Source organism: Pteropus medius, unplaced genomic scaffold (assembly GCF_902729225.1).
Source record: "Pteropus medius unplaced genomic scaffold, Ma_sr-lr_union100, whole genome shotgun sequence".
NCBI classification, from domain to species: Eukaryota; Metazoa; Chordata; class Mammalia; order Chiroptera; family Pteropodidae; genus Pteropus; species Pteropus medius.
In genome coordinates this window covers 3948065-3962597 of record NW_024346667.1, presented here as the reverse complement: position 1 = coordinate 3962597, position 14533 = coordinate 3948065, and the positions used below count along the sequence as shown (strand labels likewise).

At 37.4% G+C, this 14533-nt stretch overlaps 1 protein-coding gene across 7 annotated transcripts in view; it reads left to right on the top strand.

The window, feature by feature from the left end:
* The window catches only part of EXTL3 (exostosin like glycosyltransferase 3), a 53904-nt gene extending 39819 nt beyond the window's left edge, over positions 1 to 14085 (top strand). For all 7 annotated transcript variants that reach the window (XM_039875858.1, XM_039875862.1, XM_039875860.1 and 4 more), the window contains 3 exons: positions 3116 to 3260; positions 7820 to 7948; positions 13538 to 14085. In XM_039875858.1, the coding sequence (XP_039731792.1) occupies positions 3116 to 3260; positions 7820 to 7948; positions 13538 to 13747 (484 nt within the window). In that variant the 3' untranslated portion in view covers positions 13748 to 14085. The remainder of the gene's footprint in view (positions 1 to 3115; positions 3261 to 7819; positions 7949 to 13537) is intronic.
* Positions 14086 to 14533: the final 448 nt, after the last annotated feature.

Sequence of the window (14533 nt, the reverse complement as noted above, 5' to 3'; positions counted from 1 at the left end):
ATGCAGTACTGATCCATGCTGTGACATAATGAACCTTGAAAATGGGCTAAATGAAAAGTCATTCAAGGCCACATGTTGTATGATTCCATTTATATGAAATGTCCATAATAGGCAAATCCACAGAGACAGAAAATAGATTAGTGGTTGCTATAGGCTGGGGAGACGGGAATGGGGAGTGACTACTAATGGTTATGGGGTTTCTTTTTGGAATGATTTGGAATGGTTATGGGGTTTCTTTTTGGAATGATGAAAATATTCTGAAATTAGGTAGTGGTGATGATTGCACAGCTCTGTGGGTATACTAAAACACAATGACTTGTACACTTTTAAATGAGTAAATGTTATGGTATGTGATTTATAGCTCAACAAATTTTATTAAAAAAAAAAGACAGTGTAAGCTTAAGAGATGGTGTGAGATTGTGGACTAGAAAGTAGGTTCCGTTTTTGGAGATATATATCTTTTTTACCAGAATTTTTGAATTCCACAACTGGATCTGACATTAATCTTTTTCTCTGAACTTCATGGCTCTGCTGTATGAGTTTTCTTTTCCAAAGGGAGTTAACAAACATTTTTTCTTTACCATGGTGTGGTATAGGTTTTTTAATATTTTGGAGGTGGGGGTAAGAGGAGAAGGCTTACATATGATACTGTAAGAAACTTCAGATTTAGAAAAGAACTCTTGTTTTAGATAGTTAAGAAACAAAATCTCACATTACTTTTTTTATACATTCTTTGATTTTTAGTTGATTTTACACTTTATTTTCTCATTGTGTTTCAAGTCGTTTGGTTCTTAATGAACCAGAGGGAAAAATGTGGAGGTATAACCAATAAGGATAAGAATGTTTCTTTGTATGATAAAGTCCATATTACTTTAATGTACTGTAATATGTTAATTTAGTGATCTTTATTCTAAACCATTTTGCCTAAGGTTTGAAGATTAGAAAATCAGTTTCAAATTAAATGTTGATAGTAACATGACCTTTGCTTTATTCAGTAAGTTCATTAAAAAATTGTTTTGAGTCACATAGACTTGCACAAAAATATGTACTTTTTGGCGTGTATTATATATAAATATATTTTTTACTTAACCTACTATACTATTATGGAAATGATATAAATAATGTGCCAAAATTCATACTGTGAAAAGATTGAATTGATGCACTTATTTCACAGATGATAGTATTTAAATTTGAAATGTTAACAAGATATTAATCATGATTCAGATTCTTTAGTGGAATGGTACTTAAAAATTTCTCTTTAGTTGTTTGGCAGAATTGTGTTTATTCAGTAAATTTTCTTTGTGTTTATGTTTGAGCTATGAAATTACCTTTGAAACTTTCCCCCTAACCTAGTGCATAGATAGTTATTCTTTTAACACATTTAAAGACTAATTTATTAAAGGGAAGGTATGCCAAAGCATGATCTGTGATATAGCACAAGGGTTAAAACTAGTGCAGCACAAATTTGGATATAATATTAAGAAATTGATTATGTGTCACACTTTTAAATGTAAATTGGTAACATTATTTATAATAGGTATGTTTTAATGCCTGACTTTCAAATAGCCATTGAGATCATACTATCCGAAACTTTTGATGCATCGTCCCGGGAATATATTAAGCCTTTGTGTTGAGTTTATCTCATTCCTGTGCCTCCACATTGATTTTTTTCTTTATAATTTAATAGATAGCACCCAGTCAACCATCTCAAGGTTCACAGCTTTTAACAAATTAAATTGTTACTTTTTGATATCCTTGATATTTTGTGTAGCAAATGAGATTTGCTTTATTAAGAACTGTTTATATTATGTGGACTTAAATCAGCCAAATCAGAGGACTGAAACATTCAGCTTCCCATTCTTTCCTCTGTGAATATTTCAGGACTAGTAGGAATAATGGGCCTTTGAAAAGATAAGAATTATTAGGAGTATCGATATAACATTTGTTTATGCCAGTAGTACTTATTAGCAAGCCTTACATGCTGGATATGTTAAATTATGAAAACATCTTACAGTTTTTTAGGTTAGTAATTTGGAGTCAGTTTTTTGAAATAAATTAGGATAGAGGTAAGGGTTTGGGTAGGAGGTGGCAGAAAGCCCATCTGTTAATGTTGTGAATAGAAGTTGTGGTTTCCCATCTGTTGGACTAGATTAGTTGCTTTTAAACTTAATAAGAGGAACTCCTTTGAAATGAAATCATATGTGTTTTAGGAATTGAAATTCCATGTAATTGATGAGGGAGGTACTCAGGTAGTTTAAATATCCATTTAGGGGTGACATGGAGTGGGGAGGGGATGACTCATTGTTTACAGGACCCCTGAAGCACTTCTGCAGGGCTGTAAGGTTCTGTGGAGCAGAAGTGCTTTCAGCTCTGCAATTTTAGCCTGGGAAACTGGGGAACTGATTTAATTTGTTCTACCTTACCTATGAATTTGGAGATGCTATAAAAAGTTCATCCTGGAAACATATTGAATTCTCAATTTGTTTCTTGCATTTTTGAAATCTTTCATTTGTATGGTTCTATAGACTACTACTTCTCTTGGTGAAGGTTTCTCTCTCAGCTGTACTCAAATCAAGGCTGTTGTACTGCAGGCAGCTGTCTCTTGTGGTCTCTTAAGCTGCTTTTATGGTGTATTCATTCTCTCAGTAATAGGAAAGTTAAGCATGCAGTCTGCATAAATTATATACAAGTCCTATACATAATGCTCATTAAAACCAAAACTTATTAAGAAATGAGATTAAAAATAAATAGAAATAGAAATTGATATCTTCTTCCTGCTTCTTAGCAGATTGCTGTACAGACCCCACTCTTGAGACCCCTGACTTAGAGCTCTTACCCACGTTATTCCAGCTTGTTCTTTCCATAAGGGCTGGAGAGATGCTGGCTGCCAAGAAGTTAGAGGAACAATAAGCAGGTGCTTATTAAGGAAGCACATGTGATACTCTTTGTTTTTATTCTGTTTGGCTTGTGACTGATTTTATTATTTTTTTTAAAAAAAGAAAAAAGTTAACAGGCTAAGGACCAAAGCCAGCAAGACGGAGGCAGTAATTTTAAATGTTTCTGGTAATCGTAGAGCTTTGTATTCAGGTGTGTGCATGTGCTTGTGTTTTTTGAGGGTGTGGAGAGAAGCACGGGACCGCATTGTGGGTTTCCCTGGCCGTTACCATGCGTGGGACATCCCTCATCAGTCCTGGCTCTACAACTCCAACTATTCTTGTGAGCTGTCCATGGTGCTGACAGGTGCTGCCTTCTTTCACAAGGTAAGAAAAAGTTTGGTGAGAATGGCATGAACTTGGTAAGAGTTGAGCTATTGTGTGGTAGTGAAATCCTGCCCTAAAGGTAAAACTCCTAGAATTTCTGATACATCCCTTCTATGCCAGAAGTAAATTATTTCTATTTTTAAAGACAGTGATCAAGATGGCTTAGAGTAACTCTGTAATAACAAGTTCGGATGAGATAGGAAAATCAGTTCCTGTTGCTGAGCATTAGCGCTCTCTGTAAAACTGGGCTAAACTACCATCCATTTTCAACATTGCCTTCCAGATGTGGCTTGGCCAGTGGAAGGCTGACCCTGGTACTCTTTGATTCAGGCTAACCACCACTATCCCAAACCCCACCACAAGCCTCTGTCTGTTGTGGCTCCGTAAATTCAGTTTGATCCCTTAGAGCTTGTAACTTTTACCATGACTCACATCCTGATTTTCAATGACTATCCAAAATTTAAGTCCCTTCAGTTGTTACTCTTCTCTTGAACTGTTATCGCTAAACTGTTCTATTTTTTTTTTGCTCCTGACTCATCTTCCCTTTATATCTCATTTGTTCTATAAAGTAGCCACTGGCCACATGTGGCTGTTGAGCACTTGAAATGTGACTGGTCAGTATTGAGATGTGTTATAACTGTAAAGTACACACAAGATTTTGAAAACTTAGCATGAAAGAAAGAATATAAACTATCAATAATTTTTTATATCGATTATATGCTAAAATTTAATTATATTTTGGATACACTGGGTTAAGTAAAATATATTACTAATTAATTTTACTTTTTCTTTTTGCTTTTAAAAATGTGGCTACTAGGAAATTTAAAATGATATATGCGATTCATATTATATTTATCTTGTGTAGTGCTGCTCTGTACCTTCTCTCCCAAGTCCTTGCTCTGGGCTCTGAAGAATCCCTGTTCTGAGATAGCCAAGTCGCCTACACCCCCACTTCATAGAACACCTCCTCTATCTCCTTGGCTTGATTGAAACCTGACTTTTCTCTGAGGACAGTGCTTCCCCGTTAGCCCATTCCTGTCCTTCTTTCATAAATGGGGGCTGAGGCTGCTCATTTCCCCAGATGTGTACTTTGGAGCAGGGAAGGTATAGAGAACTATTTTCATTGCTTATCAGTGAGATTTCTAGGTAATTCTCAGTTGTCATATAAACTCTCATTTGAGGATCATGGCATCTGTCTTGTTGCTGATACCTACCAACCTTGTAATCTTTCCATCATGGTCATCAAGGATGTTGGCATCTGGCCCGTTATCCTGCTCTCTACTCCATGCCCTCTGACATTATAGCCACTTCACTGCCCTCATGAGAGACCCACCCAACACACTGTCTTCCCCATAAATGTTAAAGTAGCCCAGGGTCGTAGCTTCTATCTAGTGCTCTTTCTACTTTGTGTTATCCTTAAATATTCTGTCATACTCTCAAAGTCTTGTGGCTTTTCTTAGCACCTACAAGCTGATTTCTGTATCTGTATTCCAGCCTTGGTCCTTCTCTGAGATTTGTACTCATATGTTTAATTGTTTTCAGGACATACCTATATGTCCCTTCTGGTATGTCAAACTGAATTTTCTCCCCAAATCTCATCATCTGCCCCTCCAACTCCCTCAAATCTTTTGTCCCTCATATATTTTATTTCTCAGATGGTAGCATCTTGAAAGTCATCTTAAATAGAACCTTGATAGTCATCTTACTAGGGACATTTTGAACTAGCCTAAGAAGTCATTAAACTTTCAGCTTTTTTTTTTACTTTTTAAAATATAATGTGTAAAGCCAATGTGCTCATCTCATTCTTGACCTTACTCTTGTGTTTGTTTTCAAAACTTGGATGGGCTATGGTTGGGCTGGGGGTTGCAAACAGGGTTAGAGAGCATATGGCCGAGAAATTATACATAATTAAGAGTCATTTATTTTCACCCTGGTCATCTGAGAAAGAGCCATCTATTTTAGCAGTGTCTGCTCATACCAGGAGAATTTACTTTTCTTCTGAAATGTATGCCTTCTCAAATTCTCTGATTGTTCTTTAAAAGTTACAATAGTCAGAGCCCTTTAATTTCAAGTAATAAATAATTTACTTAATAAAACTTAGTTATTTTTCCTATTTGAAAATCCAGAGCAGAGATTACAAACTAGCAGCCCATAAGCGTTCAGGGCCTTACAGAAATGTTTATGTAGCCCCCCAGTGCTGTCCCATATATCGCCAGACTTTAAAAAGCAGTGGATTTTACAAAAAGATCCGGACTTTAATGAAAATGAAGATCAGGCCACACAGGGGCACCTCCGGCTGGAGCTGCACAGCCACTGTTCTCTGTAGAGGGGCACGTGTGTGCTTATTTGCCCCACGGCTCTTTTTTTCCTTATACCTATTTCTTTAAAATGTCATTTATTTACCTTACTTGTTTGGTCCTTGAAAGCAATTAAGTTAGTCATTCCCTAATCTGGAACAATCAAGTTTTTTGATTAAGTTCCTATCAATAAAAAATTTTCAACCTGTACCTGTATATTTATTTATAAATTGGATGTATGTACTACTGTATTTGTAGACATTTTTATAAGGTTGAGATAAAGGTAAAATGAAGTTTCAAAGTACTATTCTAAATTCTTAAATTTTAGTGAAAGCAATATGATTGAATATGTTTTGTTATTTTTAAAAATCTTGATTTGACAATGTGTGCTATGACAAGTCAGAGGTTTTTTTAAAATTAAGCATAGTTTTGATACTTGATTTTAATCACTGTTCCTGGAAGAAACACCTTATTGCCAGACTTTCTAAGTCATGATACTCATCTATCAATTTGATAGCATTTTGTTAAAATTGACTAGAATTTCCTATCTTCTGTGATGCTAGTTTTTTTTTTGGTTTTTTTTTTTTTTTTTTTTAGCAAACTAATGAGAAGGTGTTACATTTTCGTATTTTAGGGTAGGTTCTAACTGCACTGAAACTTCATTTATAAGATTTTTAAACAGGTTAAAGTTTTTCTATGTTTTAAAAATATAGATATGACTTTTTATAGATTTTTATAAATGATTTTGCATCAAAATCACATAATGGTGGAAATACTTTAAATATTTCTTTTCATAATACTTTCTCCATATTTTTTTTAAAGGTAGTTCTTTCTTCTTGTTATAATGTCACCTTTCTCTTGATGAAGATATGGATCGTGCTTAGTAATATATTCTCCTTAGCAGACTAATGACAGCCATTGGCCATTTAAAGGGTCAACAGATTTTAATCACCTGTATTTCTGTAAAAGAAAAATATATAATTCATCTTCTAAGATCACTATTTCTTAAGTACTTTGCCTCAAGATAACCAGCAAACCACTGTGTGCTACAGAAATTTTGCAGTCATTATAGATTCTACTATTTAAGGTAATAAAACATATAAGTCAGTTTTATTGGGCACCTCACCTATTTGTTCATTATCTGCATATTGGCAGTACATCACTATCTGCCCTGTTTTACAGCATTTGCCAGTTCCGTGATACAAGTATTCTTGCCATGGTTGATGGCAGGTTATTGACATAAGTAACTGCCCATGGAGCTGGGAAGAGATGGGCAGTTGCGTACTATTTTACCATACAGATATGACAGACATAAAGAACCTCAAGCTAACAGTCAAATATAATAAATAGTAGTATCATGTAACAAATTAGTTAAGAAGTAATGAGCTTTAGGTATTTATTGGTTTTTTAAAATAACTTCTTAAATTTTATTTTTAGGTAAGTGTATTTTTAATGATGGCTGTCTTTCATAACAAACTCACGAAATTCCTAAATAGTTTCACAGAATTCTTGAAAATCAATGTTCATTGGCAGTCGTGAGCCAGCTTCAGCACTCCACTTTGTGGGCCTTGCAGGACATGTAAGAACTTAGGTTTTTACTCTGAGTGAGATTGAAAGCCGCTGAGGAGTTTAGAAAAGGAGTGAAATGTTTGAGTTGGATTTGTGTTTTAACATGATCACTTAGCTGTGCTGAGAAGGCTATAGCGAAGAAAATATGGCAGCAGGGAGACTGTTTAGGAGACTATATGAACAGTCCAGTAAAAGGATGATGGTGGCTTAGAGCAGCGGGTAGCCAGTGGCAATGGTGAGAAGTGATCAGATTCTAGAATCTGTGAGGCACTGAGGGATTGGATGTTTCAATGACTTATTGAGAAGTCTGAGAAGTCAACCAGGCTTTTCCCCTCACTTATTCCTTATTGCCTTTTCAGAGACAGAATGTCGTTCAGCTGAATCAGTGTCTGACCTAATTTGACAGATCTTTATATTGTTGCAAAAATCACTGAGGTACCAAGGAGATTAATTAAAATTCCAGTTCTCAAAGTGGATGATAACAGCAATTTGGATGGGATAATTCTTCGTTGTAGAAGCTGTGTCTTACACGATGTTTAGCATCCCTGGCTCCAACCCCCTAAATGCCAGTGACTGCCACACCCAACCCCTTCCTCTTCACTTCCTAAGAGTCCTGAGATACCTGAATACTTTTGCTGAGAGCCAAGGAACTGTGGCCTCTAACAGTATATGGTTCTTCTTCTTCCCTGACAGTATTATGCCTACCTGTATTCTTATGTGATGCCTCAGGCTATCCGAGATATGGTGGATGAATACATCAACTGTGAGGACATTGCCATGAACTTCCTTGTCTCCCACATCACTCGGAAACCCCCTATCAAGGTGAGGGTTCCACTACCAATGGGACTGGGGTGCCTGCATTAGTTTGCAGTAGGTGCAGTATGTAAACCTGCCTCAGGATCTTCTTCTGTAAAATGGGGATAATGATATCACCAGGTAAGATCGTCTTAGGGTTAAATGAGTTGTTAATATGGGGGCTCTTCTCTCCTAAGGGGTAGAATGTATAGAATTCAGTGTTTGGAAATTGGATGGGAAAAAATGTTACATCTTTAAGTTTTTCTGATTTTTAACTGGAATTTAGCATTTCCATAAGTTATGCAACAAGTAACAATTCATAAGAGTATTTGTAGTAACTGTATTTTGTCACCAGTAGTACTCACAGATATTTTCATATCCCATTAACATTTGTTGCCACATTTCAGTGTATCATTTGTGTTCATTGCTGCTTTGAAATTTTGTTAGTTATTAACTTTCTCCTAGATCTTATTACTTAACAGATTGATAAAAGAGCACATATGTTACTATGTTTCAGTATAACTTGTTTCCTTAGTAATCTCTTGTATTTTATTACATGCATTTAAAAACATTCAGAAGTGGAGTCCTCACACTTCACCAGGTTGCCAAACCAGAGTGGAAGGGAGTCCATAGCACAAAAAACTTAAGAATTTCTCAGTTAATTTACGTAAAGCTCTAAGAATAGTGTCTAGTACATAATTAAGTATTGTATAAGACAGGTGTCCCCAACCCCTGGGCCATGGACTGGTACTATTAAGAACCAGGTCACATGAAGAGGTGAGCGAGCGAAGCTTCATCTGTGTTTGCAGCGGCTCCCCAGTGCTAGCATCACCGCCTCAGCTCCACTTCAGATCATAAGGCACTGGATTTTCATAGGCACACTGGTCCCAGGTGCCAAAAAGGGTGCGGATCACTGGTATAAGGATTTACTCCAAAACAAAAACAAAATTCTAGAAATTTGAGTTTTGTTTTGCCTTTGAGTTGATGAATAGATTTGACCAGAAGATACTAAATTCATACTCAGTGCACAGAAAGACCAGATTCATCACCCCTTCTGTCATCACTGCAGGTTCAGACATGTGAAAGCTCTCTTGGTGAGGGTCAGGGTAGGCCCGGTAAGGGCCTTGCAAGGATTAATACTAGAGAGTCTTCATGTCAGTTCAAATTACTAGTATTTAGTGACTATGTTCTGTCAGTATTTGTGGAATCACACCTGATGTCCTTAGAAAGGTTAATAAACGAATTAGGCTCTAATTTTCATTATTGTTAAAAAGGCATATAATTTCATTTTATAAAATAATAAGTTTACTTTTATGGAAATCCTTAGTGCCACAAGTAAATAATAATTGGGTGCATATTACATTCTTCTTATATGTTGAAGATAAGTTCTAGACTAAGTAACCAGCAGCCTGTATTAATAACGACAAAACATATCGTAAATGGGAAGCAGAGTGGTGGTAACCAGAGGACACTAGGTCTTATGCACTAAAGCATTTTGAAAAGCATTTTGGGGCCTTATGCATCCATTTATACGTAATCAAACCTTTTCTCAAGCATAGCTCAAATTATAACTCAACTCCTGATTACCCCCAAAGCTTCCTCTGTTCCTGAGCCTTCTGATAAAGCCTCACAAAACAATAACTAGTAGACCAAATTGTGTGTTTTTTTAAATGTGAATGATAAAAGTCCACAGTTATTTCAATAAAAATAGTATGTTTCCAGGTACAGTGGCAGATCTGATATTAAACAATGAAAAAGCACAATTCTTTGCAAACTTTAAGGTTAGGGAGGCAAGATCTTAGAAAGAAATTAATGATTGGTGCAATTTTCTATTCTTTATCCTTTCTTATGTACCCAGGGACTGGACTTCAGCCAAGATGTATGCTTCTATTTATACCTCCCTAGTAGATCAAAAGATATCCATGAAAATTTAATGTCTCTGATTAGGTACCTAATAATATCGTCAGTCACTCTACTCTTACAGACATGATGAATTTTTCATCTTCATTAAAGCATGTTTGTCTACTATATTATTAGGCAAGTGTTCATTAGCTAAACTATCTCTTTAGAGATTGAGATGGAAATAATTTGCACATGTTATATATGATTCTCACCAAATGAAAACTTGAGGAATAAGTATTCTCTCTGAATTTTTGCAATCTTACGGGAATATAAGAGGTGTTCCATTCAAGATTAGGATGACCTTTTTAAAATTAAAGGCTCAGTAGGTTAAGAATGTTTTCAAATTCTGAGTCCAATTATGTATTTCATAGTATAAAACCAGTTTGAACTAAATACTTTTATTAATTTACCTAATTTTAATAGTATCAGGTATATATACTATTTTATGTTTCAAAATAGTAAATTTTTTTTTTGCTTCAAGTTTTCGCTATTGAACTGTTCTCTCTTTTGTTAAAATGAGAAAGTTATGACTGGTTTTTATGATTGGTAGTGCTCGCTCGATGATAATAGTTTAACAGTTTCGACTAAAGAACAGGGAGCTAATTTTATATTGTTGCTTTGAATTATGTGATGTTTTTTTTTTAAGGAGGAGAAAGATCTAGAATGTAAATAGGCTTTATTCAGAATAAGGATTTGCCAGGGGAGGGGCATAAGATTGATGTTGTTTAAGGGTACAAACTTATAATAAGTAGTAAAAAAGCCATAGAAATCTAATGCATAGTATAATGAATATAGACAATAATATTGTACTATAATTATGTAATGTGATAAATATTGCTATATCCGCAATCATATTACAAGCCAAGGATTGCTGGCAACTAAAAGAAAGGCATGGGACAGAGAGAGGATGGACTCACTGACACCTTGATTTCATTCAGACTTGTAGCCTCCAGAACTATGAGAATAAATTTTTTTTTTTTAGTCACTAAGTTTGTGGTAATTTGTTAAGCATCTCTAGGAAACTAATACAGTCACTGTCATGACATTAGTGGTATCCACGTCATTGTTTTTATTTATACTTTTATCACCTAAGTATGCGTCCCCAAACACTATGGCTTACTTTTAAAATAAACTTTTTTGTATTGAAGTTAATAATAGATTTACAGAAAAGTTGTGAAGACAGTACAGAATTCCCATATACCCCTCCCCGCATATAGATTCCCCTATTATTAACATCTTACATCAGTATGGTACATTTATCACAGTTAATGAACCAATATTGATACATTATATTACCAAAGTCCATCCTTTGTTCAGATTTTCTTAGTTTTTGTTTTTTTGTTTTTTTTTTTTTTAACTATAATAATCATGTAGCAGAATTATATACCGAATACAACAAACAGCCATACGTGAACAAATGGTGTGCCTTCAACTCTTAGTTCCCACATTCTTGGACCACATTCCATGATTCTCTGGGGCAGAAAGGCTGGCTGGAGCATGAGGACCTCCCTGCTGACTCTGTATAACTAGCCCACACCCAGGGCACAGGCTGAACATGTGGAAAGTGGCCAGACAAGTTACACCTGCTCCCTGATGAAGCCCATAAGAGAGGCTTTGGACCTGGCAGGGACCGCTGGACCACGGAGTCTGAGGATAGGCACCTAAAAACCTTAGACTGGTCTACGCCTTACAGTTCCCTTATCCAAAGTCCCACTCACCGGAGAGGTTAGAGGAGCGGGGCATGTGAGCTGCCTCCAAGTCAATGCTTGGTCTTCGGTGAGCAGGGAGAAATAAAAACCGTGTTCCATAAGTGAGCTTGAACAGAACCAGTGGAGCAGGTGAAAGATTCCAAAGCCCCATTTAGTACTCAGCACAGGAGACCGGGGGATGGTGGAAGGCGGAGATGTGTGTATTCTGCTGTGGTCACTGCTGTGACGAGCCCTGTCCTGCTGTCCTGGCCTGATTTGTACAGTTCCTCTGAGCTTTCTGAATTTGCCCTCGGGTGGCCCTGGGCTCTCACACTTCTGAGCCTAAACCTCCCAGCCTCAAGCATACAGAGTGGACACTCCAGAGGCAGAGGGCTGTCTTGAGGGTGAGTAGGCAGGCTTCCTGAGCAGGGGAGGTTCTTCCACTCCACCTCCAGTGTCCAAGAGGATGCTGCGCTCCAGGAGGGAGAAGGCCCAGCTCTGGGAGCAGGAAGAAAGTCGAGCTGGGAGAATGACAGGAAGTCAGTGTCTTTCTGTTCCAAGATCAGTTTTGCCTGTTTTGAACTTTATATAAATGGAATCATACTGTAGCACTTCTCCATGTTTCTTAACTTCGCTGTTATATATTTTTTTAAAGCTTTTTGTCAGTTTTTTCCATTTTGGGTAATAATTTTAGTATAGTTTTCATCATTCATTTTTTCTTCATACCCATACATTGTCTGATTTAGTTCAATATAGTTATCATTTCTCTTGTTCTCTTTGTTTTTCTCCATATCTGCCAGGACTTTTTGATAGTCCCTCATTTCTTCCATCAGACTCTAAGAACTTTCAAAATTTCATTGTAATATTATACACATTTATTGTTACACTTTTATTATAATTCTGTTTTGCAATGTTTTGGGGTCTAATTCTGTTGTTTCTGCAGATTTTTCCTTCATGTGGCTCATTCCTTTTTTTATTACTTTGTGAGACCATAGTCCTTGGTTTTTACTTACAGTGTTTCTTTGAGGCCTGAATTTACATCTGATGAAAGGATTTGTATGCTTCTGCCATGTGCCTGGGATCACCATCTACTGGAGACCTGTTTAAGCTAAATTAGCATCTTGGGGCTTTTCAGGACACAGAAGTGACATAGATTCTCGTCTCAAATGTGTGAGGGCCAGCTTGTGGTTATAAATTCTCAGAGGTGCTGTTTCCTGAGAAGAAAACATTGCCTTACCATCTCTGTGGGGCTGCCTCCATCCTGCAGCCTTCCATGGGGTCTCAGTGTTTCACAGCTCTTGGCTTTCCCAGCCTGATAAAGACCCACGCTCCTGGCTATCTCATTAGATCCAGGCTTTCTCATTGTTTAGGCTTCTGAGGGTTTTATTTCTTTCATTCTATATTTCATTTCATTCTCAGCCATATTTTTAAAGAGACGGTTTATATATTTTATCCTGCTTCTTCAGGTATTCTGTGCTGAGGGGATTTTTATGTTGTTTGGTTTGTCACATTAATGGTAGTAAAGCTGTTATATTATTCTTCAGACTTTTCTAATTGCTTGAAATTTCATAATAACTACTAAACTATAATATGACCATTTCCCCCATGTCTTTATATATAATTTTCTTAAATGTTTATAAATGGATGTATAGGATTTTATAATTATTTAACTAGTTCCCTTTTGATGGGTAGTTTTCCAGTATTTTGCTCTTAAGAACACTGATGAAACGAACAACTTTATATTTTGCCATGCAACCAAGATAAACACGAGAAGTAGAGTTACTAAGAGAGGCAACACTACACATGTAAGGTTTTTGATACCTGTTAAATGTAGGCCGTTTGGGAAGAGCATCCTTACTGCATCCGCGGCGGGTGGAGAGCTCTGGGCTGGGGCCCTGGACTCTGTCTCCGCGAGTGCATGTCATCATCTTCACCGTGGACGTGGAGGCACTGGCCAAGCCGCAGGGTTTCTGTCAGTACTAGTACCGGTGATTCTTACTCTGTGCTCTTGCTTCCCTCTTCCCAGGTGACCTCGCGGTGGACTTTCCGATGCCCAGGATGCCCTCAGGCCCTGTCACACGATGATTCCCACTTCCATGAGCGGCACAAATGTATCAACTTTTTTGTCAAGGTGTATGGCTATATGCCCCTACTGTACACTCAATTCAGGGTGGACTCTGTGCTCTTCAAGACCCGCCTGCCCCACGACAAGACCAAGTGCTTCAAGTTCATCTAGGGGCATTGCAGGTTTTGGGGAGAGGATGAGCAGAGTGAGGGAGATGGCTCCTAAAGTCTCTAGACATTGAAGGACCTCAGGGACATCCACTGGGTGGGTGGCCCAGACCCTCTGCTGGGAGAGGCAGCAGGAGGAGTAGAAAGCAAGTAGTTGCCTTTCTCTTGGAGATGGCCACACTGGGCCTAGAACCCTGGTCAGAGGACACAGGGTTCCCTACACAGGGCACTGACTGATAGCTTACACTGAGGACATGAGGACTCTGGAGAGTCACTCACGCAGTTCATAAGCCCAGGACAGCTGGTTTGTGGTTTTTAAATTCAGTAACAACTATTATTATTTAAAAAGAAGTTTCAGATTTGCCATTCAAGGCTTATTTATATATATGTGTGTATATATACATATGTATGTGTATATATGTGTGTGTGCATATATATATATGTATATATATATATGCACACACACACTCACATATACATATATATATATATATATTGGGGGGGGGTTTGAAATTTCTGCCTATCTCACAAAGTGAGTGTCCCACCAAGGCTCCTGATGTTTGATATTTTGGTGGAGATGGATCCTGGCCTTGTGGTATCTGTCTGGCTCATCCTTAAAGCTCATCTCCTTCCTCCCCAGGGGCATCTGTGTGCAGAGACAAAAGAGCGCCAGGCTAGCCCTCTAATGGGGCCCCGGATGAGTTAAGATCTGTCAATTTGTTCCTTCTCCCGTTCTGTTGCCAACCAGCGATCTGTAACTCGCATCTCCTCTCACTTGAGTCCTTGGGGA